General features: G+C 36.0%; 1 protein-coding gene across 1 annotated transcript in view; it reads left to right on the top strand.

Moving 5' to 3' along the window:
* ADGRV1 (adhesion G protein-coupled receptor V1) overlaps positions 1-25470 on the top strand; it is a gene marked incomplete at its 5' end in the record, with an annotated part of 528497 nt that overhangs the window by 102608 nt on the left and 400419 nt on the right. Inside the window, 15 exons of the mRNA XM_082623775.1 lie at positions 420-519; positions 1162-1341; positions 1986-2149; positions 5445-5538; positions 8653-8731; positions 8836-8974; positions 9622-9763; positions 10789-11051; positions 12931-13106; positions 13912-14036; positions 16706-16863; positions 16954-17100; positions 17431-17538; positions 20599-20863; positions 21610-21732. Of these exons, the coding sequence (XP_082479901.1) occupies positions 420-519; positions 1162-1341; positions 1986-2149; positions 5445-5538; positions 8653-8731; positions 8836-8974; positions 9622-9763; positions 10789-11051; positions 12931-13106; positions 13912-14036; positions 16706-16863; positions 16954-17100; positions 17431-17538; positions 20599-20863; positions 21610-21732 (2263 nt within the window). The remainder of the gene's footprint in view (positions 1-419; positions 520-1161; positions 1342-1985; positions 2150-5444; positions 5539-8652; positions 8732-8835; positions 8975-9621; positions 9764-10788; positions 11052-12930; positions 13107-13911; positions 14037-16705; positions 16864-16953; positions 17101-17430; positions 17539-20598; positions 20864-21609; positions 21733-25470) is intronic.

Here is a 25470-nt window from a genome sequence, read left to right as displayed (position 1 = left end):
AATATTAAGCCTAATCCCTATAACCTTCTTCCTTGAGGACTACATTTGACTTCTAATAACTGGTTTCCCTACAACACTGGTCTTCTTTTCCATACTCCAGTTTTTCCCATTAACCACTGCCATAGAAATCTCTCCAACTTATTGCTTTGTCTGGAATTTTCAATAGGGCTACATTGCTCACTAGATAAGATCTATATTCATGAGCTCAGCACTCAGAATCTTCCACAGTTGTTCCCTATCTACTTTAAGCCTGTTTTCTTATGAGTCAGTGGTTTTTTATTTAATTTATTTTTTAAGCCACAGAACACTTTGTTTAAGTGAAAATATAGTTGGATGCACAATTTATAAGGCCAGTAAAAGCAGGAGATAGTTTGTGCTCAGTGACAGTAGAGGGATGAATTTCTTTCTGTTTGACATAGGGGTCACTGAATAAAACAATATCTGTGCATCTGTTGGATGACAATATTCCTGAGGAGAAAGAAGTGTACCAGGTCATTCTGTATGATGTCAGGACACAAGGTAATGCAGAATTTAATTAAATTATTTTTCTGGTGTATTATTCTTTTCAGAAAAAAATAATAGTTGCTGTCTCTATATTTAACAGTTAGATGCATAGCAATTTTAAAAATGTTATTTAAATATCATCTGCCCCATAACATTTAGATCCAAAAGAATCAGCTCAGAATGAAAATACTTATCTTTATGGATTCAAGTTAAAACCTCTAAAAATTTTGCTAAATATTTCCTATGGAGTAAAATATATTTCCAAAGGTAGAATTTAATGAAATTAATTTTATACGAAGCTGACCAATTTGGATTCTGGATCAGTTTTATGGATAAATTAGATTTACTAATTTGAGCAAGTTATCTGGGTATTTTCCTCAGTTTCTAATCAATTTCTGTAATTCATATGACCAGTATAGCACATAATGACAATAATAGGTCGAGCCAAAGGGGGAAAAAAAAAATTTGCCCTCTAAGAAGAAAAAAAAACCTAAAAGGTAACTTCTGTTTGTCACCCTGAAGATTTCTGTTAGAGGAGTAACCACTTTCCACTTTCCGGTTACTTTAATAGGTTTCAAAAAGTGGGGTTATATTTTAAGTATTTAGAAGTTAAGGTCAAGTCACTGTTAGATTTCTTGTGGTCCCTGACTTTCTTAGGAGTTCCACCAGCAGGAACTGCTCTGCTTGACGCTCAAGGATATGCAGCTGTTCTGACCATAGAAGCCAGTGATGAACCACATGGAGTGTTAAATTTTGCTCTTTCGTCAAGATTTGTTTTGCTACAGGAGGCTAACATGACAATTCAGCTTTTCATCAACAGAGAATTTGGATCTCTAGGTTTGTGTTACTCTAGAATGAATGGAGTTTCCAGGCAGGTGCTTTTTAAATATTCTACTAGGGTGGATGAAAGCCATTGCTAGAATAAATCAGGTACAGGAAAACAATATTTCTTAATTCAGGACAGGACTTTATAACTTCTTTATTTCTGAAAGATTAAAGGAACTTATCTAGCATCACAGAATGCTGTGCAACAAACAATCATAAAGTCTCAGCAGCATATGGTAATGGGCCAGCTGTGGGTCCACTAACTGAGTCTGGGCTTGCCTAGGGTGGCTGTATTCCATGTGTCTCTCATTCTTCTCCTGGAACCAGTAGAGGCATAAGAAGGCAAGCAAAAACACGCCAGACCCCATAAAGTCTAGGCTCAGAACTAGCGCACCATCACTTTTACCTTGTATTAGTAGCCAAAATAAGTCACACAGTCAAACTCAAAAGTCTAGAGGTAGGCAGGGATGCCTTGACCACAGTGCAACATCACTGAGCCATTACATGGTAAAGGCCAAGAACAGAGGAAGGCATGAGGAATTGGGGCCAATAATACAGCTACTGACATGCTTTTAGGAAAGTCAACAAGTTCATAATGAGATACTATTTTTTAATTTTAAATAATTTTAAAATCCCTTCCCATCCAATTCAATTAGGAGCCATTAATGTCACATATACCACAGTTCCTGGAATGTTGAGTCTAAAGAACCAAACAGAAGGAAACCTAGCTGAGCCAAATGTTGACTTTGTCCCAGTAATTGGCTTTCTGATTTTAGAAGAAGGGGCAACAGCAGCAGCCATCAACATTACTATACTTGAGGTAAAATGCTTATTTTGCTATTACTGTATTAAACGTGAATAACCAGATAAAAAGTAGAAGTTGATTAAATGTTCTGGTGTCTTTAAATCAGCTTATTTCTTTTATTGACTTTTTTTTTTTTTTTTTAAATCACACAGGATTCTGTTCTTGTCTAGATAGGCTGGTCTGTTGTTGTGTATTTTATCACAGAAACAACTTGTGATAAAGAAAATTTCCTTAGGGCAGTCCCGTTTAAGATGTCATTGGCCTAAGAGATTCTAAAGGAGCATTTTGATTACTCCAAAAGATTCATTGAACTAGCAAAGCCATGTAGGTCAGCGACTTAGTTGTTAGGACTGGTTAAAATAGAGATAGTGAGAAACTCACTAGAGGCTGATGGTATAAAATGTGATTATGGTCAAACTTAAAGTAGTCATTTCTGACTGAAATTGTGTTTTAAATGACTTTTCATGTTGGGAAATCTTGTGTTGTTTTGGGACTTAGTGTTTCAACTACCTAAATTCATTTCCAAGAAGTTTATGAAAATAGTACATATGGAGAGGGTAGGACACAGTGTGTGGGGTGGAGGGGTAGGGGAAGGGAGAAAGAGAGGGAATGAATATTGCCTCAGAAAAATAATTTTCAGTTACTATGTATTTTGGGGTTCTATTTTTTAAAGTTTTAATTTTTCTCAGAGGCCTTTTACTTTTACAAAATTATAAGTACTGTAAACCATCTACCATCTGAAATCAGTAATTCTTATTTTGTTGATTACTGTGGCACTGTGACCTAATATGGTAGTATGAGAACTCTAAAGCCGTAAGATGAAGGGTAATGTTATTTCAGTACGTGACATACAACACAAGATTTTATAAAACTTTAAGGTAAGTCTTCTTCCAAATATATAATCTATTAATGTAATTGAATACAAATAAATGGATTATTCCTTAGATACATTGGTTTTTAAAGCAGAAAATATATAGCCACCTTCAGAGGTCTGGTTTACAGTCTTGTTTTATGAACACAAGGTTTCAGAGTTTCGTTTTTTCTCCTCAAGTTTTTGCAGTCGTTTCTGTTCTCAGAGTAGCACAAGATTAAGAGACTGCAAGCCTGTATTTACAGAAATAAGCCAGCCTGGGGCATGATGGGGAGAGTTGTTGCATGGAGGTGGGGAACAGTGCGGGTAGGTGGGGGACAGTCCCTTTTACATCGCTGATTCTGTAACTCACATTGGTCCCTGTATTACAGAAGATAGAAACTGTGACCTTCATTTTCTTATTTTTTCACATGCCAGCACATCTCCATTAAATACAATGAAGAGAGAGGTGTATGTACTGATATTATATATTCATATATATACATTGGGTTTCTATGTCACAATATTGTTGGCTGTCTGGTTACTACTGATGTGGGTTTTGCTCGTCCTCATGTTTTGAGCAACTGCCTTATTAGCGATTAATAGTAATATTGTATTAAAATTAACCATCACAAATATCTGTCACTTTGTAGGGACTCTCTCTAGGCCAGGTACTCCATACACATTATTTTTAATCATTATTACAATCCCCAAAGTAGCAGTTACTTCCCTTATTATAAAGATGCCAGAATTGAGGCCTTAAAATTTAAGTAACTCACCTAAAATTACAGAAATTTGGTACTAGGTCTCTTTGACTGCAAAGCCTATATTTTTCCCATAGTATTATTCTATTCCTCATTCTAATCATTGGATATTAAGATAATTTAAAATATTTAGCTTTATATTTAAGGTACACTAAGTTTGTATATTTATATAATTGGTTTACATATTATATTAGTCCAGGTAAAAAATGATATAATATTAGCAGTTTCATATGGTTCAACCTAATAACCTATACAACAAGGTGTAAGTTTAATAATTTTATGTTTCTTTAAAAATTACAGCTTTACTGAAGTATATTTAACCAGTACTGTATGGTAAACTTAATGTAGAATCTAAAAAATGTATAAAATTATAAGATATTTGAAGTGTATATTCTGTTGATTTGATATATGTTTACATTGTGAAAGAATTCCCCACATCTAGTTAATTAACACATCCATCACCTCATGTATTTATCTTTTTTTGTGTGTGAGAACATTTAAGTTCTATTGTCCCAGCAAATTTCAATTATACAGTACAGTGTTGTCAACTATAGTCACCATGTTTTACCTTAGATCCTCAGACCTTACTCACCTTATAGCTGAGTTTGTACTCTTTTACCAGTCCCTCCCTATTCCCCCTGCAACCCCAGCACAGCCACTGGCAACCAGTTTTCTACGCTCTGTTTTTATGCGTATGACTTTTTTTTTTAGATTCCACACCATGCAGTATGTCTTCCTCTGTCTGGCTTATTTCCCTTAGCATGATGCCCTCAGGGTCCATCCGTGTTGTCAAAAATGCAAGGATTTCCTTCTTTCTTGTGGCTGAATAATATTCCATTTTATATATATACCACATCTTATCCATTCATCTGTTGACGGACACTTGGGTTGTTTCCATAACTTTGCTGCCGTGAATAATGCTGCAGTGAACATGGGAGTGCAGATACCGCTTCACTATTCTGTTTTCATTTCCTTTGGATAAATACCCAGGTGTGGGATTGCTGGTAGTTCTATTTTTAAGTTTCTGAGGAACCTTCATATTGTTTTGCACAGTGGCTGCACCAATTTACATTCCCACCAACAGTGTGAAGGGTTCTTCTTTTTCCACATTCTCACCAACACTTACCTCTTGTCTTTTTGATAATAGCCATTCTAATAAATGTAAGGCGATGTCTCATTGTGGTTTTGACTTGCATTTCTATGAGGATTAGTGATGTTGAGCACCTTTTAATGTACAGGTCGGCTGTTTGTATTTCCTCCTTGGAAAAATTTCTATTCTGTCCCTCTTCATTTTAAATCAGATTATTTATTGTTTTGCTATTGAGTTGTATGACTTTTTTAGATATATTTTGGATATGTATGATTTGCAAGTATTTTCTCCCATTCCATAGGTCACTTTTTCTTTTGTTGATGTTTTCTTTTGCTGTACAGAAGCTTTTCAGTTTGATATAGTCCCACTTGTTTATTTTTGCTTTTATTGCTTTTGCTTTTAGTGTTAAATCCAAGAAAATCATTGCCAAGACATGTTTATTTTTTCTGATTTAAATCTTTTCTACTCTATGTTTGCATTTTATGTTTTCTGTATACTATTTAAGTATATATATTTATAGTTAAAAGATAATTTTTAAAAACAGCTTGCAAGGTAATTAATTTGAGAGCATAATTATAGATAATTTAATGGGTGTAATTTTTGCAGGACGATGTACCAGAACTAGAAGAATATTTCCTTGTGAATTTAACTTATGTGGAACTTATCATGGCTCCTTTAACTTCATTTCCTCCTAGACTAGGTATGATGGGCTTTTTTGTTTGTTTCTGTTTACTCACTGCAAATGAAGTAAAGTTTCTTCATTTTTTAATCAGAAGTGATCATTGTGAAGTTTGCTAATCCCAGCTATATGTGTAAATATGTGAGCTTTTAGATTTATTTAAATTTAAAGACCATCATATATTGTAGCTTTGTACATTGGACAGCATAAAGACATTTAAAAATTGTGTGATGCTTTTTAAACATTACACTTATTTTACAACCAAATTTGTAATGTTCGAAATAGAATTAGTTCTTATGAAGGCATTTTCCTTTTAAAATTTAATTTGCTATTTTCATTAGATCTCCAAACTCTCAGATGTTTTTTATTTTCTCTTAGATTGAGTAGGGTGTTTGTTTGCTGTGTTCTCTGCTTCTTTTTTGACCTTTTATCTCTTTCTTTTCATGCTTTAGAAAAGACTCAGTTAATTCATTACAGACTGAAAGGTAAAACTTGAACCTTAGTACAACTTTATGTAGATTACTTTAAAAAGATATATTCCTATTATTAAAACACAAACTCTTGCTTACGATTTGGACATTTGATATTGGAAATTTTGTCTACAAGTTTTAGGTGTGACGGCCTAGTGGGGGTTGGTGGTGAGTTGCCCTGAAATAGCCTGCTCCCCATCCCTTGGTTAGAACAGCGGTCCCCAACCTTTTTGGCAACAGGGACCGGTTTTGTGGAAGATAATTTTTCCAAGGACCAGGGTAGGGGTGGGGATGGTTTTGGGATGACTCAAGCATATTACGTTTATTGTGCACTTTATTTCTATTATTATTACATTGTAATATATAATGAAATAATTACACAACTCACCATAATGCAGAATCAGTGGGAGCCCTGAGCTTGTTTCACTTGCCACTCACTGATAGGGTTTTTTTTTTTTTTTTTACATCTTTATTGGAGTATAATTGCTTTACAATAGTGTGTTAGTTTCTGCTTTATAACAAAGTGAATCAGCTATACATATATATATATCCCCATATTTCCTCCCTCTTGCGTCTCCCTCCCACCCTCCCTATCCCATCCCTCTAGGTGGTCACAAAGCACCGAGCTGATCTCCCTGTGCTATGCAGCTGCTTCCCACTAGCTATCTATTTTACATTTGGTAGTATATGTAAGTCCATGCCACTCTCTCACTTCGTCCCAGCTTACCCTTCCCCCTCCCCATGTCCTCAGGTCCATTCTCTATGTCTGTGTCTTTATTCCTGTCCTGCCCCAAGGTTCTTCAGAACCACTTTTTTTTTTTTTTTTTTTTAGATTCCATATATATGTTAGGATATGGTATTTGTTTTTCTCTTTCTGACTTACTTCACTCTGTATGACAGTCTCTAGGTCCATCCACCTCACTACAAATAACTCAATTTTGTTTCTTTTTAAGGCTGAGTAATATTCCATTGTATATATGTGCCACATCTTCTTTAACTGATAGGGTTTTGATAAGAGTCTGCAAGCAATGGATTTATTATGGTCTCTGTGCAGTCAAACCTCTCTGCTAATGATAATCTGTATTTGCAGCCGCTCCCCAGTGCTAGCATCACCGCCTCAGCTCCACCTCGGATCATCAGGCATTAGATTCTCACAAGGAGCGCGCAACCTATATCCCTTGCATGCGCAGTTTATAGTAGGGCTTGCGCTCCTATGAGAATCTAATGCCGCTGCTGATCTGACAGGAGGCGGAGCTCAGGCGGTAATGAGAGTGATAGTGAGCGGCTGTAAATACAGATGAAGCTTCACTCGCTTACCTGCCTGCCGCTCACCTCCTGCTATGTGGCCTGGTTCCTAACAGGCCACGGACTGCTACTAGTCTGTGGCCTGGGGGTTGGGGACCTCTGGGTTAGAAGGTGCTCTGGGCAGAGGGAAAATTAGTCTGAGTTAAAGGGGGAGAAGCATGGCCCAGAGCAGGGGCCTGAGGAATGGGAGTTCCTCATTCACTTCTGAGGCTCAGTATGACAACTTTGAAAATAGCAAAAGGGAATAATCAGTTTTTAACATTATATTATTACTTGGAAAGTTTCCATTTTTATGCAAAAGAAATATATGATTCCAACAACTAGGCTGTTTACATCAAGCAATTATTACAAGTTAATTATTGTTCACACTAGGAAAACTGACAGAGTACATCATATTTCCTTATACTCAGAGGTAATTTGAATAGTTTAACTTTTGATAAGTGCTTTCTAATGCTCCTGTTTCAAGTGTTTTGTATATTAATACCATTATTCCTTATGTGTGCCCATTTTATAGATGGGGGAGCTGAGCTAAGTGCCATGCCGAAGTCAAACAGCTAGGAACTGGTGGGGCTGGGCTTGTGCTCTGTAGCTTCTAGCTTGATGGGCACAAATCCTGATTTTATATTCTTTCTTCAACATTGTTGATCCCTTCACTCAGAGAGAATTCCACTTTCCTTACCCATTCTTCACCCAGACAGCTGTCATACGTATCCGAGAGTAAGGTGGACCTTCTGAAATTTAAAAGATAAAGGATGAACATATTAAAGAACAGAACAAAACAGTAACAGGGTTAGATGGTATTTCAAGACTGAATAATGGATATTGGTAACATACTGAGCTTGGTGGACAGAATACAGAATAAAAAGGGATAAGAGAAATTTACTTTAAGCTTAGTCTTTATTCCGCCTAACATTCCCCCATCTGTCCTACCTTCTCAACTTCTGTTTGTATCCCTGTATCTCTCTGTCTCTTTTTCACACCTGTATTTTTCTCTGCAGCACGTCCTGCCTTTCTCTTCCCATTTTTCCCCTCCTCTTTCTACTCCTTGCAACTATCCCCATTTTCCTTTCCTCTTGAAATGGATTAAAATAATAGAAAGTAACCGTAACTTCAGTTGCTTATTTTATACTGTTCTCAGTTGATTAGATTTCTGTAAGTCAGTGGTTCTTGTTAGCAAAAGTTTCCTCTTTCATATGTTATAAGTATTTATGTCTTATTTTCTTAAACATCTTTTGAGTAATGTTGGCAATACCTCTATATTAGGAATTATATAATACCAAAGGTCTTTAAATTCTATATCAACTAATTCTCTTTTTAACTACTTACATTTATTTAAAGGTATGTTTCTGTGCTTTTTCAGATTCAGAGGGCTTGACTGCACAAATTATTATTGATGCCAATGACGGTGCTCGAGGCATGATTGAGTGGCAACAGAGCAGGTAAACCGAAGGCTGCGTAAGAGCCCTTTTCTGAGTTTCAGATTCTCTACTATCTGCTGAATAAAAGCTTATAAGGAAAAATGAATGTATTCTCTTTATTATAGATTTGAAGTAAATGAAACCCAAAGAAGTTTAACATTGGTAGTCCAGAGGAGCAAAGGGACTCTTGGCCACGTTTCCTTGTTTGTGTATGCCCAGAATTTGGAAGCACAGCTGGGGCTGGATTACGTCTTTACCCCAATGGTGAACTCATTGAGAATTATAGTGATTTAGGCCCTGTAAATAAGTTAATCTTGAAATAATAAACTACTGTATATTCCATAGTAAATTAGGGCAGAAGATTTCCACATGGTGGAATAGCTCTCTTCACTATTTTGGTAAATTGTATAAATTAAACTTTCAGTACTGTTTTAAAGATTCTTCCGTATTTTACTTCATTCATTATTTTATTGTAATATTTGATACCCACTTCTTATTAATTTACTATCTTATTGCAATATTTGATACTGGAGAACACACATTATTGTGTTAAACAATTTATATCATTAGATGACCTTTCCAGAGTGTTTCTTACGCTTCCTGAAAATGTTAACTCTTCCGTTTCTTTGTTTTACTTTACCGAAACACCTTTAGTGTTTGAAAATGTTTCTTATCTTGTCTCTTTGTGCCTTTTACTGCTTAGTCAAATGTTTCCTTTCTTCCTCCACAACTTCTACTTTTTAAACTTAATATTGTCAATTTAAATAAAAAAAGATCATGAAAAAGTAAGGGAAAAATCCTGTAAATAGGTTAGTTCACATTCAAAAGTTTATTGTATTTATTTCCAAACATTTAAAAAAAACTCAGAGTGTATTTAAATATAATATTGCTACTTTTACTTTTTTGACCAGATTCTTCATTTTGCTAATGGAGAAAGGTATAAACATGTTGACATCATGATTCTTGATGATGACATTCCGGAAGGAGATGAAGCATTTCAGCTGATTTTAACAAATCCTTCTCCTGGACTGGAGCTGGGGGAAAATATAATAGGTAATTGATGATTTCTTATACACAACTCCTTTTCACCCCTTCACTCCTGAGTGAGCCACAAGCTATGGGTGATGATGCACTGACACCATCTGCCGCAGTCACACATTAGCATTTTACAATTTTTTTCATGTAGGTCTTACTTTTTTACTTTGATTCCTAGATATTGTTGCTATTATGAATGAGGTCCGTTTTTATTATATTTTTAAATGGTTATACCTGATATATAGAGGTATTACAATAATCTTTTTGAATGCATGCTCCAAAGCACTTCCTAGCTTTGAGTACCAGTACTGCCACATCCTAACTTGTGAATTTCCACAGATTGCCTGTCTGTGCTTCAATCATCAGTTCTTAAAATGAGAATGATAATATAATCAACCCCATAGGGTTATTGTGAGAATTAAATGAGTTAGTAATATAGGTTAAGCAATTTGTAAGTTCTCAGTAGTATTAGTTGTTGTTTCGGCTATTATTATTAACATTATTAGTAGTGGTGGTAGAAAATAGAAGCTCTTGATTTCTGAAGGTTACTCACCTTATATTTTAAACTCTTATAATAGTTCTAATAATTTTTTTCTCTTGCCTTTTTTAAGAAGACAATCATGATGTCTAGAAAATAGTGACAGTGCTGGCTCTTCCTTTCCATTGCTTTTATACCGGTTACCGGCTTATTAGCTCCAGGACGATGCTGAATAGGAGCAGTGATGACAGGCGTCATTGTCTTGTTCTGTTTTTAGTGGCAACCCTTCTAATGTTTCAACATTAAGTTTAATACTTTCTATTGGCTTCTGAGACATATCACTTCATCAGGTTGAGGAAGCTGTCTTTTATTTCAAGATTACTGAGTGTTTTTATTTATATCATGAATGAATGTGGAATTTCATTAGATGCCTTTTAAAATTTCTCTTGTTTTTAAGATGATCTAGAAAAGAGTTGGCCTGGCTTACAATGAAACATGCACATGCTTCTCACTACTTACAACCCATTCTATTTTCATTTATTGTTTTAATATTTTTATTTGACAGCCTTAATTACTGTCCTTGCTAATGATGATGGCCCTGGAGTTCTAGCATTTAACAACAGTGAGCACTTTTTCCTACGAGAACCGACAGCTCTGTACATCCAGGAGAGTGTGGCAGTGTTGTACATTGTTCGGGAACCTGCACAGGGACTGTTTGGAACTGTGACAGTTCAGTTCATTGTGACAGAAGTGAATTCTTCAATGGAGTCGAAAGATCTGACTCCTTCCCAAGGTTATATTGTTTTAGAAGAAGGTGTTCGTTTCAAGGTACAGGATGAACCTTTACTGAGAATGAATGATTAATAGTTACAAAATAATTTTCTCTTGGAGGAACACCCTAGATCCTAGAAAGAAAAAAAATCCAGCTTAGGTGATAGGTAAAGACGTGATTAGATTACCACGTGAAAGTGCTCTAGTGCTGTATTGTTTATATAGAGTGCAACCAGAGAAATTTGTTCCATTAATAGAGTAATAATAAATAATAATAAAGAAAATATGCATATTGCTTTAAATGTTAAGTATATTTAAATGGCATATTTCACTTTATATTGTCTATAAATCATAAACTAAAAGAAACTGCAAGCCATTCATTGCAGTCATTAAGCCATAGCCAGTCATTCTTTTGCCACATTTTCATTAAACAAAATACAACTGCTTCCTTCAGACTGCTTATTTGAGAAGCAGGTATCCTATGTGAACAGGAATAGCTTATTGGGGGAAAAATGCTGGATTTGGGATTAATCATAAATGTGAACTATAGTTGCAGAAGTTTACCTTCAGAAACTTCTATTGCTGTATATTAGTAATTTTCTGTTCCTGCTACTAAATTTTATTTTTAAGACACAGTTTAAGGTTAAAATAACTAATTATATTAGCTTAAGATATTTTTTAAGCCAGCTATATAAAGTATAATTCTAAAATAATATACTTTAAACTGTTTCATCTAAAAAGTCCACCTAATTATTAATTTTATTTATGATCAGTTTGTATAAACTTCAATACATTTTTGAATTCATATTCATTTGCATGTCTAATTTTTTCATGTTTCTGGAAATTTAGAACCTTTAATTGATTTATTCAAGGACACTTACATCTTGATATAGATAAAAAGAATTCAAATTTGAAGTATTTTATGAATTTGCTATTTTTTTACATTCACATGCCTTTTAAAAAAGTTTTAAATTTTATTTCATTTAATTTTTTGTATATTTTAAATTTATTATATTTCTATTGTGTTTTTTTTCTTAAAAGACTCTTTTTCAAACTGTGTTTAAAGACCTTTCGGTTCATTAGGCAAATTAAATTTTAGAGCAAATTGGATTAAATCGATTTTTCTCTCACCCACATAATTATCTTTTTCTCCACATGTTTTTATTCTGAGGTATAAACAGTAAAATATAAAAATCTTAAGTGTATGGCTCAGTGACTTTAAAGATATGTATACACCAGTGTAACAACCACTTGGATTAGTATATTAAACATTAAACAAACCATCACACAGAAGTTTCCTTCTTGTCCCTTACCCTCCTGAGAGGAAAGTGCTTTCTGGTTTCTGTCACTGAAGACTCATTTGCTAATTCTTGAACTTCTTATAAATAGAACCATACAGTATGTATTCTTTTTGTGTCTGACTTCTTTTGGTCAACATCATTTTTGGTTGCACACATGAGTAGTTGGTTCTTTTTTTATTGCTCAGTAGCATTTCATTGAATAGACCACTGTTTGTTTATCCATTCTTCTGTTGATAAACATGTGGGTTGTTTCTGATTTGTGCCTGCTGTGGCTATAACTGCTTTTTAAGAGTGAATTCTAGGCTAGGAAGAGACTTAATGCAGTTACATAGCCAGGGCAGGATAAAGAAGTAGCAAAAATGAAGATCTAAATTTAATTTTTTAATCTCAGTGATGTTTTCAAATGCCATAAATTTTATTTTTAGACATTTCAGTTAGACTGTGTCACAGTGTTGATAAACTTGAAAGTTGTAACTTGAAACAGTTGTAGCTATTACTTTATGAGGATCAGTATTAAAATAAAAAAGAGGTACTGTTTTCCAAAAATACTATTTTGTTGTCATAAAAGTTTAGCAAATTACTCTGTATGTGTGTTGCTGAATTCTAGTAACTTTATCTTTTGATTGTGTTTTCAGGCCCTACACATATCAGCCATATTGGACACGGAACCAGAGATGGATGAGCATTTTGTCTGTACCTTGTTTAATCCGACTGGAGGTGCTAGACTAGGGGCCCGTGTTCAAACCCTGATAACAGTTTTGCAAAACCAGGCCCCTTTGGGGCTATTCAGTATCTCTGCAGTTGCAAATAGGTATAATTTATTTTAAGGAAATTGTCACATCTGAAGCTAAGTAGAAAATAACTTTAGATGTAAAGAAAATGCAGAAGAAAATTGATCTCTGACTCTCATAATGGGGACTTTTAAAATGAGCTCTAGCAGATAGATTGAGAGAGGCCATATGCCCTCTCATAACAGGGAGCATCAAAAACCTAATCATGTGCTGTACAATGGTGTCATTAGAATTCTTATTTTCTCAGAATCCACACTTTCAGGTAAAAGCACTATTTTGTGTTTTCAGTAATAATAAAAAGCAAGAAATAGTTTAACTTATATTTAGCTGCTCAAACCAAATGAATGACTCTTCAAACATATATTAACATGATTGTAGTTTAAAAATTCCCTCTGGAAACTGACAAATATTTGTTTTTTTTATATCTTAGAAATATTCTAATAGATCTAGTTTTATTAATATGTCAAGAATTTCCCGATTCATTTTTTCTTTGTAAAATGTTTTTAGTTTATGTGAGAAGAAACTTAAGAATGACAAAGCTTTATTTATTTTAGAATATGTAGTGTGAAGTTACTGAAGTTACTGACCCTCAGTATTTTCTTACTATCATAGTATCAGATAATAGTGCTTTTTAAATGTCTTCATAAATGAATATTTTTGAGCTCTAGAGTCTAGCCTTCCTCCTGTATAAAATTTGTGGATGGATGTCACCTTGACTTGCATAAATTTAAGTGTATTAAATATATACTAGCAATGTGATACAGATATTTAACCTGTAGAAATTACATGCTTTTTCTGTTTTCTGCAACTGTTTGTTTCTTTCAGAGCCACCTCTATAGACACTGAAGAAGCCAACAGGACTGTATATTTAAATGTGTCACGTACTAATGGCATTGATTTAGCTGTGAGTGTGGAGTGGGAGACAGTTTCTGAAACAGCCTTTGGCATGAGTACGTTTAGTTTCTTATAAAAACAAAATTCTATAACCAAGAAAGATTGTATGTATAAGATTTACATTTTCCCTCATGAATGGTATCTTACAGATCTGTTGAAAATGGAGAACAGATATCTAATTCTTTCACTGCATTCACAGATACTTATTGAGTGCCTATCCTGTGACAGGCATGGTACTGAACTCACGGAACTTAGAATTTAGGGGGAGACAGAAATAAGTAAAAATCAATGTGTAGTTTGAGCTATAATAAATGTTTTAAAGGTGAAGTACTAAGTGTTGTGAGAACATAAGGGAATGCTTCCGCAGGGAATCATTGTTTGAACTAAGACTTAATGATGAGTAGGGATTATGCAAAGACTTGAGTTGGAGGAACATAGAAGAGAAAGCGGGAAGCTATCAAGGCAGAAGTCTAGAGCGTATAAGTGAAGATCTGAAGAGTGGGCACTGGGTTTAGAAATAAGGGGGAGTGCTGAGTTTGGAGAGCTAGATAAGACTAGATCATTCAAGAACTTGGAAGAATATATCACATACATTAGTCTTTATCTTAGGGTTATGGAAAGTCTCTGAGTGGTCTAGGCATGAGGGAGGGTTCCCATGTATAGATGTGGGGTGGTCTGATCACATTTGCACTCTGAAGGTATCATTCTTGGTGCCAGGTAAAGAATGGATTGGCACAGGAGAAATTAGAGGATGAAGGGAGACAGACAAAGGGGCAACAGATGATGGTAGCTTGGACTGGGTGATGGACTGGATGTGAAGAAGGTACCTGAGATGACTCTTAGGTTTCTAGTTTGTGCCGCTGGATGGAGATTCATGCCGTTCAGTAAGAAAGGGAGTGCCTAATGGAAACAAGGTGTTACTTTGCTGAGGAGAGTAAAATATTTGAATTTGAGTTAACTTTTTAGAAGACATTTCTCTAGACTCAAAAGAAGATCTCTGCTGGAGATACAAATTTGGGAACCTTTAGCATGCATATTGTTTTTAAAGTCATGGAAGTTGATGGAAAAACCTGGAAAGCGAGGACGAAGATAGAGAAGAGGACTCAGACTGAGTCAAATTGAATGACTAGGGAGAGGAGAAGGGGACTTCAGAGACCTGGTGAGAAACCCAGGGGAATGCAGGATTGCAGGCAGCAGTGAAAGAGCATTTTAAGAAGAAAGGAGTGGTAAATCTTGTCAATTGCTGGTGAGAAGTCCAGTAAGATGAGAATTGAAAAAAAACTCATTGTCATTAGCAATATAGAAGACATAAAATCACAAGAGCTATTTGTATAGAGGGATGTGGACCGAATAACATTTTGAGTGGAAGTGAGAGAATGCAGGCCTCAAATATGTACAACTAGTTCAAGAAGTTTGGCTGAGAAGGGTAGGGTCTAGTAAGAGTAGTGATGGAGTGTAGGAGTCAGGGTTTTTGTTTATGTGTTTAGTTTGAAGACACCTAAGCATGTGTAAATGCTGATGGAAAAGTCCTGGTAAGTAGAGAAGGACTGAGTATTTAGAGAAGAAGGGATAATTAGTAGTGGGGCAATGGCCTGGAAGCCAGGAAGAGATGGGATCCAAAAAAGAAAGATTATGGTTTCTAATTCAGAGTTATCTCATTATAGTTTGGGCTCTGCATGTGTTTTGTGGAAGTGCTTGTGGGAGTATGTGTTGGAGGTTCTGAAATGTCAGCAGGCATTGTTTATTCTTAATTCACCATCTTCCGGAATTACGGTAGAGGAGGATTTGACCATGTGGTCGACTTCAGTGCAAAACATTCAGACTCTTAAGGCAAAAGCTGTAGTGTGCCTTTAAAAGGTGGCAAGGCAGGAATCTAAAATATTGGATTTCTAGGAAAGGATATCACCAATGGATAGTACATAAAAGGCACTGACATTATGACTTCATCAACTGGTCATCTAAAAATGATCAATAATTTACAAGGAGCCTAGGTTTCAACTTTGACATTTGTTCTTGGTGCATCGTGTTCACACCATTAACTAAAGTTTAAAAAGAACTAACTTTCTATGGGAAACTGTCATGATAATAGAACACACAAGGTGTTTTAAAGGTATTCTTCATTAGGCAGGAATATTTTGTTTCTGTCTTTGTTTAATTGTAGCACAGAATTTTAGGACATGTACCTGTTATAGCAGGCTGATAAAACTTGATAGCTACTTGTAGTAGGTGAATCTGTTTTTGCATTCTTAAAATATACAACATGTAAAGTTGGAAATCATTGGATGGGGATAGTTTCAAATTAATAGTGTAAGTTTTAAAAACCTATCATTTAGCATGTTTCCATAAAAGGTGTTTATTATTTCTAAATTTCTCTGTTATATTTTCATCATCTTTATGAAAGCTGATAAAAATCATACTGAACATATTTCCTTTTAAAGTATAAATTCAGTATTTATTTATAAATATACCCTGGAAAAGTCTTTGTGGGTTTAGAGCACAGTATTAACAATTTTTCTTGTCTTTGGGTATTGATGTTTTTAGTTACTATCTATTTTGAAGTTCTCTAGTTTGTCTCTTCTCTGTCTTTCTCATACACATACACTTACCATGGAAGCATTTTCACTTCTAGTAACAAACTCACTAGTTTGACTATTTAAACAATAAACAGAATAGATAAAGTTTGGAGAGGATTTTACACAAGCAAATCACGATTTATGTTTTTCAGGGGGAATGGATGTTAAGTTTTCTATATTTCAAAGTTTTTTGGATGCATCGGCTTCTGGCTGGTGTTTCTTTACTTTGGAAGATTCAGTATATGGTATAATGTTAAGAAAATTGTCTTCTACTATTTACCGATGGCAAGGGATTTTTGTTCCACTTGAGGTAAACATCACTTATTTTATGGTACACAAACTATAATGTACATACAGATTTTGGATGCTCTGTGAATTACTGTTATTCCTTGTTTCCTAGGATTTACATATAGAAAATCCTACAACTTGTGAGGCCTTTAATATGGGTCTTTCCCCCTACTTTGTGATTACTCATGAAGAAAGAAATGAAGAAAAGCCTTCTGTTAACAGTGTGTATACATTCACATCTGGATTCAAATTATTCCTGGTAAAAAAACACTTCACTTTTTTTGTAGATTGCTTTATTTAAAAGAAAAATCAGATTCATGAGATTGAGCTAAATAGAAGATAGTGTATGTTCTGTGTTAATGTGATAAGGGGTTTTTGGCAAATTGATACACATTTTAGCAAGGTGTCTTAATCCAGGGATATTTTGGTCTTTCTTGAAATGACATCTGGATATGCATACCTAGGGATCAGAATGATTTTTCAAGTTTTGAACTTCAAATATTTACTCAGACTATTACTGTAATTCAGAGCTTTTCTTAGTTAAATTTTCCTTTAAATTTTTATTCTCACTGTTCTGTCTTCCTTGCAGGTACAAACAATCACTATTTCAGAAAGTTCTCAAGTAAGATATTTTACTTCAGACAGTCAAGATTATGTAATTGTTGCAAGTCAAAGTGATGATTCTGAATTAACTCAGGTTTGATTCTTTTAAAGTGAATTTTTTTAATACCATAATTGAAACACATCAAAGATGTAGTCTGTAGGTTTAGTATAAAAGAAAACCATAATTTGATTATGGTAAAGTAGTAAAAAGAATATAGATATTGATTAGTCATAGTTAATTTTTAAATGATAGAGTTTTGAATATTATATTGTCTTCAAGAACCAGAGCAAGTATAATAATAAGCATGAACATTTAATTAGAATTGCATTGGAAAACATGGAGAAAAATCACACAACTGGATAGATGGTATCACTAAAAATTCATGATTAACATTGCCAGATGGACACACGTCACTCCAGAAATCCCGTATTTCTCTAGTAAACTATATCACAGTGTCTTAATAATATTTATTTGATAATTTTCGTCACTCCTCAGATTCCCATACCTGCTTCTCATCTCTTCACTTTCAGCTCATGACTTTGTTGAAATGAAAGCTACCAGAAAGGAGATTACTCATCTTCCCAACACCAAATTCAGAAACTGTCTTGAAAACCAGTCTTATTTCTGCCTCCTGTTATAATGGCAGAAGTGTTTCTTCTATAAAAGACAGGCGCCTTACATAGGCTCCCCTCCTGCCTTCATAAGGGCCAGTTATTCCCTCTAGTGCCAGCATAACTAGCATCTCTCTCTCTGTAGGATTATTACAGTCAGCATAAATGCAGGATTTCCAAGCTTAAAAAGTGATTTCTCTTCTGATCTTATCCCCCTTTTCTTCCTGCTGCATTTCTTTTCCCCCCTCTATATTGATACCTTGAAAGAATTATCTACTTGCTTTGCAAACTTCTTCATGGTCACCAGTGACAGCTGGGTCGCAAATACAGTGGGTGTTTTTTTCTGTCATTATTTTGCATTGCTTCCCGTCTGCACTTGACAGTCACCTCATCCTCAAATTTAAACCGTCTCTCCTCTTGATTTTTGAACTACCACACAGATTTTCATTCTTTCTTTCTGTGTCTCCTTCTCAGTCTCCAATGCCACTTTCTTCTCCCTTTTCTGAACTTAGATATCTTGATGTTTTTCAGGTTCAGTTTTGGTTCACATTTCTTTTTTCTTTCTCTTCACTCACTCTGAGTACTTTTATCAGTCCTATGGCTTTAAATATCAACTATAGGCTGTCTTCCAAATTTATCAGTAGCCTTTCCTGTGTATTCTAGATTTCGTGTCTAACTGCCTGTTGGCATGTACACTTAAATATATTCTAGGTATCTAAGATTTAACATATCTCAAACTAAACTGTAGATTTTCTCTGTGAAACTTGTTTCAAGTGTTTGCTTTCATCTCGGGAAATAGTAACCTCATAAATGCAGTTGCTCAAGATAGAGTCCTGGGTTGTATCTTTTTTAAAAAATATTTATTTATTTATCTTTGGCTGCGTTGGGTCTTTGTTGCTGCGCGCGGGCTTTCTCTAGTTGAGGTGAGCTGGGGTTACTCTTCGTTGCGGTGCACGGGCTTCTCATTGCAGTGGTTTCTCTTGTCGTGGAGCATGGGCTATGGGCGTGCAGGCTTCAGTAGTTGCAGCACGCGCACTCAGTAGTTGTGGCTCATGGGCTCTAGGGCACAGGCTCAGTAGTTGCGGCGCATGGGCTTAGTTGCTCCGCGGCATGTGGGATCTTCCCGGACTAGGGATCGAACCCGTGTCCCCTGTATTGGCAGGCGGATTCTTAACCACTGCGCCACTAGGGAAGTCGATATCTTTCTTGATTTCTGCTGATTATTCATTCCCATCTAACTTATTATTAAGTGTTTTTGATTATATCTCCTGATACTATTTTGAGTACAGATGTTTCTTTCCATCTCTGCTTCTTCCCTAATCCAGGTCCCCATCACTTCTCACCGTGCTAGTAGAATAGTCTCCTAGCTGGTCTCCAAACTTCTCTGATCTCCTCAGATCCATGTTTCAAGTAGCTGGAGTAGTCTTTTAAAAATATTAATTCATGTTGCTCCTCATTTTGAAATTATTCAATGATTTCCAATTATGTTTGGAATAACTTCTGAATTATTTAATATGGACTGTAAATAGGATAACCATATGTTCTTATTTGCCCAGCGCAGTGCTGGGTTGTGCCTGTTGTCCTACAATGATTAAGATTGTCTCTTTCACTCTCTAAAGCATCCCTGTGTTAAATTATATGGGCACCTTAACGAAAGGTACCTCTCCAGTATTATCTTCATTCCCCCACTGCTGTCAACTGCATTCCAGCTGCACCGGTCTTCATTCAGGTTATGACAAACTTTTTCTGCCTTAGAAAGTTTATCATGTCATTCTTTCTAATTTTATTTCCTAGGACATTCATAATTCTCTATCATACCTTCCTAATTGTTGAGTACTTGTCTCAGTTTAGTAGTCATACATTTATTTAATGATTGGTGTATTTATTGTTTGCCTTTCCCTAGTAGTTAATAAGATCCATAAAGGAAGAAGTGATTCTGTTCCTAACTTCGTACATAATGTTTGGCTTATATAAGATTCCCAGTTTTTACTGAATAAATATAATCCTTTGTGAAATTGACCGGATGGCATAAGAAATCATGTAGATTCAGGGTTTTCTTTCAGTTTAAAATACATGAACACTCACCTGAAACCTTGTATGCAGTGCCACCTTCAGGACTAAAAAGTTTAGGTGTTTTTCTTTATATTCTATTGCTTGAGCAGTGGGTAATGATAATACAGCATTAGAAAGTTTCTTATCTCGCTCTGAATTTTTCATATTTAAATAAATTTTCTCCTATTTTTGGCTTCCCCTTCTCTTGCTGTCACCCACCCCTGCCCAGATGTATATTTGAAATTGATTTATTTTCAAATAACTTCTCTTTCATTCTGTGTCTGTGTACTCAGGCACACACACATACACACACAGATAAAAAGAGGGAGAGAGCAATGAGAGAGGATCAGTTTTGATATTTTCTCATTTATGAAAGTATCTTCCTAACTAAATTAAGGGGTCTAGGAGAGTAAACATGTGATATTGGCTAAATTCTCACAAGTGCTGAATTCCTAGTCATGAGTGTTTTGTGTCTGAACATTCCCTGCAGGTCTTCAGATGGAACGGAGGAAGCTTTGTGTTGCATCAGACACTCCCGGTCCGAGGTGTGCTGAGCATGGCCTCATTCACCAGAGGAGGTGCTATGTTCTTAGCCATTTCCCAAGCTAATGCCAGGTCAAACTCCCTTTTACTCAGGTGGTCTGGAAATGAGTTTATTAACTTTCAAGAAGTTCCCATCAGTGGAACAACACAAGTTGAAGCCTTGACTTCAGGCGATGATATTTACTTAATTTTTGCCAAAACTGTCTTTCCAGGTAAGACTAAAGTGTTTGCAATGCACACATAGTTGTTATTGAAATGATCTTCCATCATTTTATGTTCATATGAAAATGCTCTTGTAATAATTTTTTAGCTAATCCATAGTATGTTTCTTGATGGATCTAAGTATTGATTTTCAGCTAACAGATGGATTTTGGGAAAAAAGAAAAACATTTTAAGTGTTATGTCCATAACCTGTGGGTGTTCTAAACCACTACTTTAAAGATATTAAAATAAAATTGGGGATGGGTGGGTGAAGTAGAAAGAATTATGAAGATTTTACACCCCAGGTACAAACAGGTAACTTTTTATATGGCTATAATTGGGATGCCATGGATAATTTGCAGTGGTAATAAATAGTGCCAAGCAACTCCCGATAAGACCATTTAAAAATGTTCTCTGAAAAGAAATATGCTTTTTTTCTGCTTAGTAGGACTTTCATAGGTAAAATTGCAACATTCCTGAAAAATAAAACATTTGTTACTATTCCTTTTTTTGATATCAGATCATGATTAATGGCTAAACCATGTATCAATATATACTTCATGTGGTAAATGCAAGAAGAATTTTAAAGTGTTTCCTACTAAATTGTATTTTTGTTTAATTGAATGAATTCTGAGAAATGTCCTAAATTTGTTTCTTTAATTAAGTTTAATATTTTTATTATAGTTTTATTGTGTAATTTTGTCATTTTTTTCTGTAACTTTTGCCTTCAGATTTGCCTTTTATTCTGTTATTGTAGGAGATCAGAATTCAGTTGAAATTTTCATCTGGGAGGGAGGACAGTCTTCTTTCAGATATTTTCAGTCCCTGGATTTTGCTACTGTTAATAAGATCCACTCCTTCACACCAGCCTCAGGAATAGGTAAGGGGATTTTTTTTTAAATTTTATTTATTTATTTTTGGTTGCGTTGGGTCTTTGTTGCTGTGCACGGGCTTCCTCTAGTTGCGGTGAGTGGGGGCTTCTCTTTGTTGCGATGCGCAGGCTTCTCATTGCGGTGGCTTCTCTTGTTGTGGGGCACAGGCTCCAGGCGTGCGGGCTTCAGTAGTTGTGGCCTGTGGGCTCTAGAGCGCAGGCTCAGTAGTTGTGGCGCACGGGCTTAGTAGCTCCACGGCATGTGGGATCTTCCCGGATCAGGGCTCGACCCCGTGTTCCCTGCATTGGCAGGCATTCCTAACCACTGTGCCACCAGGGAAGCCCCCATACGTTTTAATTTTAAAACCTTTTGTAAGAAGGGTTTTCATTGCTTTTTTGTTTTTGCAGATCTCTTTAATGTCTGGTTTAATAGTTAGATTCTCATGTTTGCATCTGTAATTCAGCCTTTTTCAATAATATCAGTCATCTGGCCTCTGGAAGATCCCACTGTGCACTCATGAGAGAATGAGAGTGAACTAGACAAACAGCATCTTAGTATTATTAGGGAAATAGTTTTGACCTCACAGAACCTCTTGGAGGGTCTCAAGGACTCTTAAGGGTCCTTGGACTCACTCTGAGCATTACTGAGGTAGAGAAATCCTTGAAGGCATTTCAAAGGCAGGTGATGATCCAAGGCGTGTTTTTCAACTCCACCTAGCTTCAGTTTGTAGAACATGCTGGGTGCAGTGTGCAGCTGTCCGGGCAAGAGTAATGGAGAAGGCTTTGTGTGTGGTTAGAGGTGAGGGACTGAAATCAGGAGGACATTAGCAAGAGGACATATTAATGCATGGGGGTAGTTCAATTCACAAAAGTTAAAAATCTACAGAGGAAATTCTGTTGAGAAGAGTAGAGGATTTCTCACAAATACAGGAATCTATTCTTGGGTTTTTCTCTTAGGTGCCACACTGCTGCTTTCTCTGTCAGGTGTTATAAACTTTAGGCACTGTCACCTTCAGTCATCTGAACTGCTGACCAGGACTCAGAGGTTATTTACCTCATTTTTCATAGTAGATTGTTTATCTCATTGTACTTTGCTTCCATGTGTTCTAGTCCCCCCTCCTTAGCCCTGTGTCCTCCCAGATGTCCATGCCACGTGCTCCCCTCGCTCTGGACTCTTACATTATTTTCCAGCCTACACCCCAGGTTTACTCTGCTGACAGTCCTGTATCTGTCTCTGCTCTGCTCATCCTCTTCTTAAATAACTTCCCTTTACATTGTCAGCCTCTGACAGGCCATATAAATCTGTGATGTTACCCTGTGATTTCCAACTCTGTGACTTTCTTATCATTCACTCAACAATTGATTTACTGAATAAATTATGTATCCTTCATCATGTATTTGTTTAGTTTTTGTTTACTTGTCCTTTAATTTTGAGCCTTTATCATTTTTGCTTTCCTTATACCTCAAGTTTTCAAGTGGACTAACTACATCTACTCGAGTCACTTATTATGATTCAAAATAGTTGCTTAATGAATGTTTTTAAGGATGAAGAGTGCTGCCTGAATGGGCCATTAATTGAAGTTATAGAATTCTCTTTAAAGGCTTAAAAAAATAGAATAGGCACTCTTTCTAAAAGAATTTGTGAAAAATTCTGCCAAAGGCTTGTTCCCTTTATTTCTTTTGTTTCTGTGACTTGAGGATATAGAAGTATGAAAAGATTATAGGTAATTATTTAGAATGGCTTATTATAGATCCCCTGAAAGCTGAAATTATGCATTAAGTAATATTCAAGGACTTTATTTTGAATATGTCAAATATTTTATTAAATGTATTAGATTAGAGCCATGACTGTGAGGCTTACATATTTATTCTGGTTAATGGCTTGACAGAGATTATTGGGTAGTGACTGAATTCTTTAAATGGCAGAGGAATAATGAATATGACAGAGACTGTGAAGACATATAAACCTAGCTTCCCCTTCTCCCTTTTCTCCTTCATTATTTAATAGATCTTTCTTAGTGCCAGTTATGTGTCCAGCACAGTGGTAGACCCCAAGGAAACAAGGGTAAGCAAAATCAGTTCTAGTCCTTGCCCTGAAGAAGTTTAACATCTAATAGGGAAGAAGGCCATTATATGTAATCACACAAGTAAGTTTTTAGGTACAAACAGATAACTGCTATGAAAGAATAAAGTACTTGCATAACACGAAATGGAGAGGAGATGAATGACCTGGTTGGTCTGAGGGATGCCCAGAAAGCTTTCTTAAGGAAGAAACATTTAATTGTGAACTATAGGATGAGTAGGAGTTAATGAGGCAGAGATTTGAGCATGAGGCAGCCTCTAGGCAAAAGGAGCAGCAAGGGTAAAGAGGTCAGAGTGTGGCAGAGGACCAGGAAGAGGCCAGTGTGGCAGTGAGGGGAGAGTGGTCCAGGGTATAACTGAAGATGTAATCAGATAGGCCAGATAGGGACTTAAAGGGCTATTGTCTTTATCCTGTAAGTATTAGGGTGCCTTTTATGAGAACATAATGAGGAGACGAAAAAGAGAAGGGTTCAGTGAGAGAGAGAGGTAGACAGACACAGAGACAGATACTGTGTGTGAGAGTGAGTGAGTGTTTAAATATGTGTGTGTGTGTGTGTGTGTGTGTTTTAAAAATGGAATGTTGACTGCCAATGGGAGAAAAGCTTAGAGGCTGGTAAGAGAAAATGTCTGTAGACAAGCTGGAGGCTCTTATCACAATTCAGACTGAAGATCTTGAATTCTGGAGCTTGGAAAGTGGTAGGTGATAACAGGTGCAAAATCAGAGAAGTAGATTAATTCAGAAGCTGTCTCTCAAGTAAAATCCTGGGAGTTGATGATAGATTGCATATGGGGGTAGGTAAGAGTGAATATCAAGGATGAGCCCTAATTTCTTAAACTAATGGGTGAGTGGTAGTCCCTTAACTATTATGGTGATCACGGGGAGGAAACCAGGCTTTTGGGGGCAGAGATAATGAGTTTTGTTGGGATAATTTGAAATGCCTTTGAGTCTTGATATTTAGATACCAATAAGTGTTACTGGTTGGAGCTTAGAAGAGAAACCTAGACCGCAGCTACACATTTTATACGTTCAGAGGGTCATTTTATTACAGACAGAGGTGAAATTGTCTAGAAAGTGACTGTGAAGTATGTATGAGAGAAGGGGGCCTTGAACCAAGTTTTGCTGAATTCCACTTTTTAAAGAGAATATATGATAAAGGAGTCAGGAAAGATGGAAATCTATAGCTAACACATGCAGAATGTTTATTATGTCCAAGGTCCTATTCTAGTCCTTTACTTTATCTCATTTAATCCTCAAAGCTCTGTATGCTGCTGGAAAAATCCACCCCTCCCTCCCTAGTCCCTGAGCACTCTCAGTTTCATCAAAACCATTACCTTTGGAAATCATGGCCTTTGGAGATTATTTGTATTAATTCATCACTCTCTTCATCCCTGTTTAATCATCCTAAGAAGACCAGGCCCCCTGGGGATAAAGAGACTCTCTTCCCCATGTGGTCTATGCATGCTCTAGACCATATGAGCACTAATTTCCAGACCAGATGCTCAACTCGCACCTCCCCCAACTCCCCTTCCGTAATGCCCTGTGTATTGTATCTCAAACGTTTGTCAGAATCTTCCCTTCATCTCAGTGCTCTGGAGCTCAGCACTCTCCTGAGGACACTGTTTCTCATGCAGCCCTCTCTGGCTGCTCTGTCTCTTACTGGTTCC

Source organism: Mesoplodon mirus (genome assembly GCF_964341445.2).
Source record: "Mesoplodon mirus genome assembly, chromosome: 5".
NCBI classification, from domain to species: Eukaryota; Metazoa; Chordata; class Mammalia; order Artiodactyla; family Ziphiidae; genus Mesoplodon; species Mesoplodon mirus.
The sequence above is the reverse complement of the archived record's forward strand: the minus strand, read 5'-3'. Positions and strand labels throughout refer to the sequence as shown.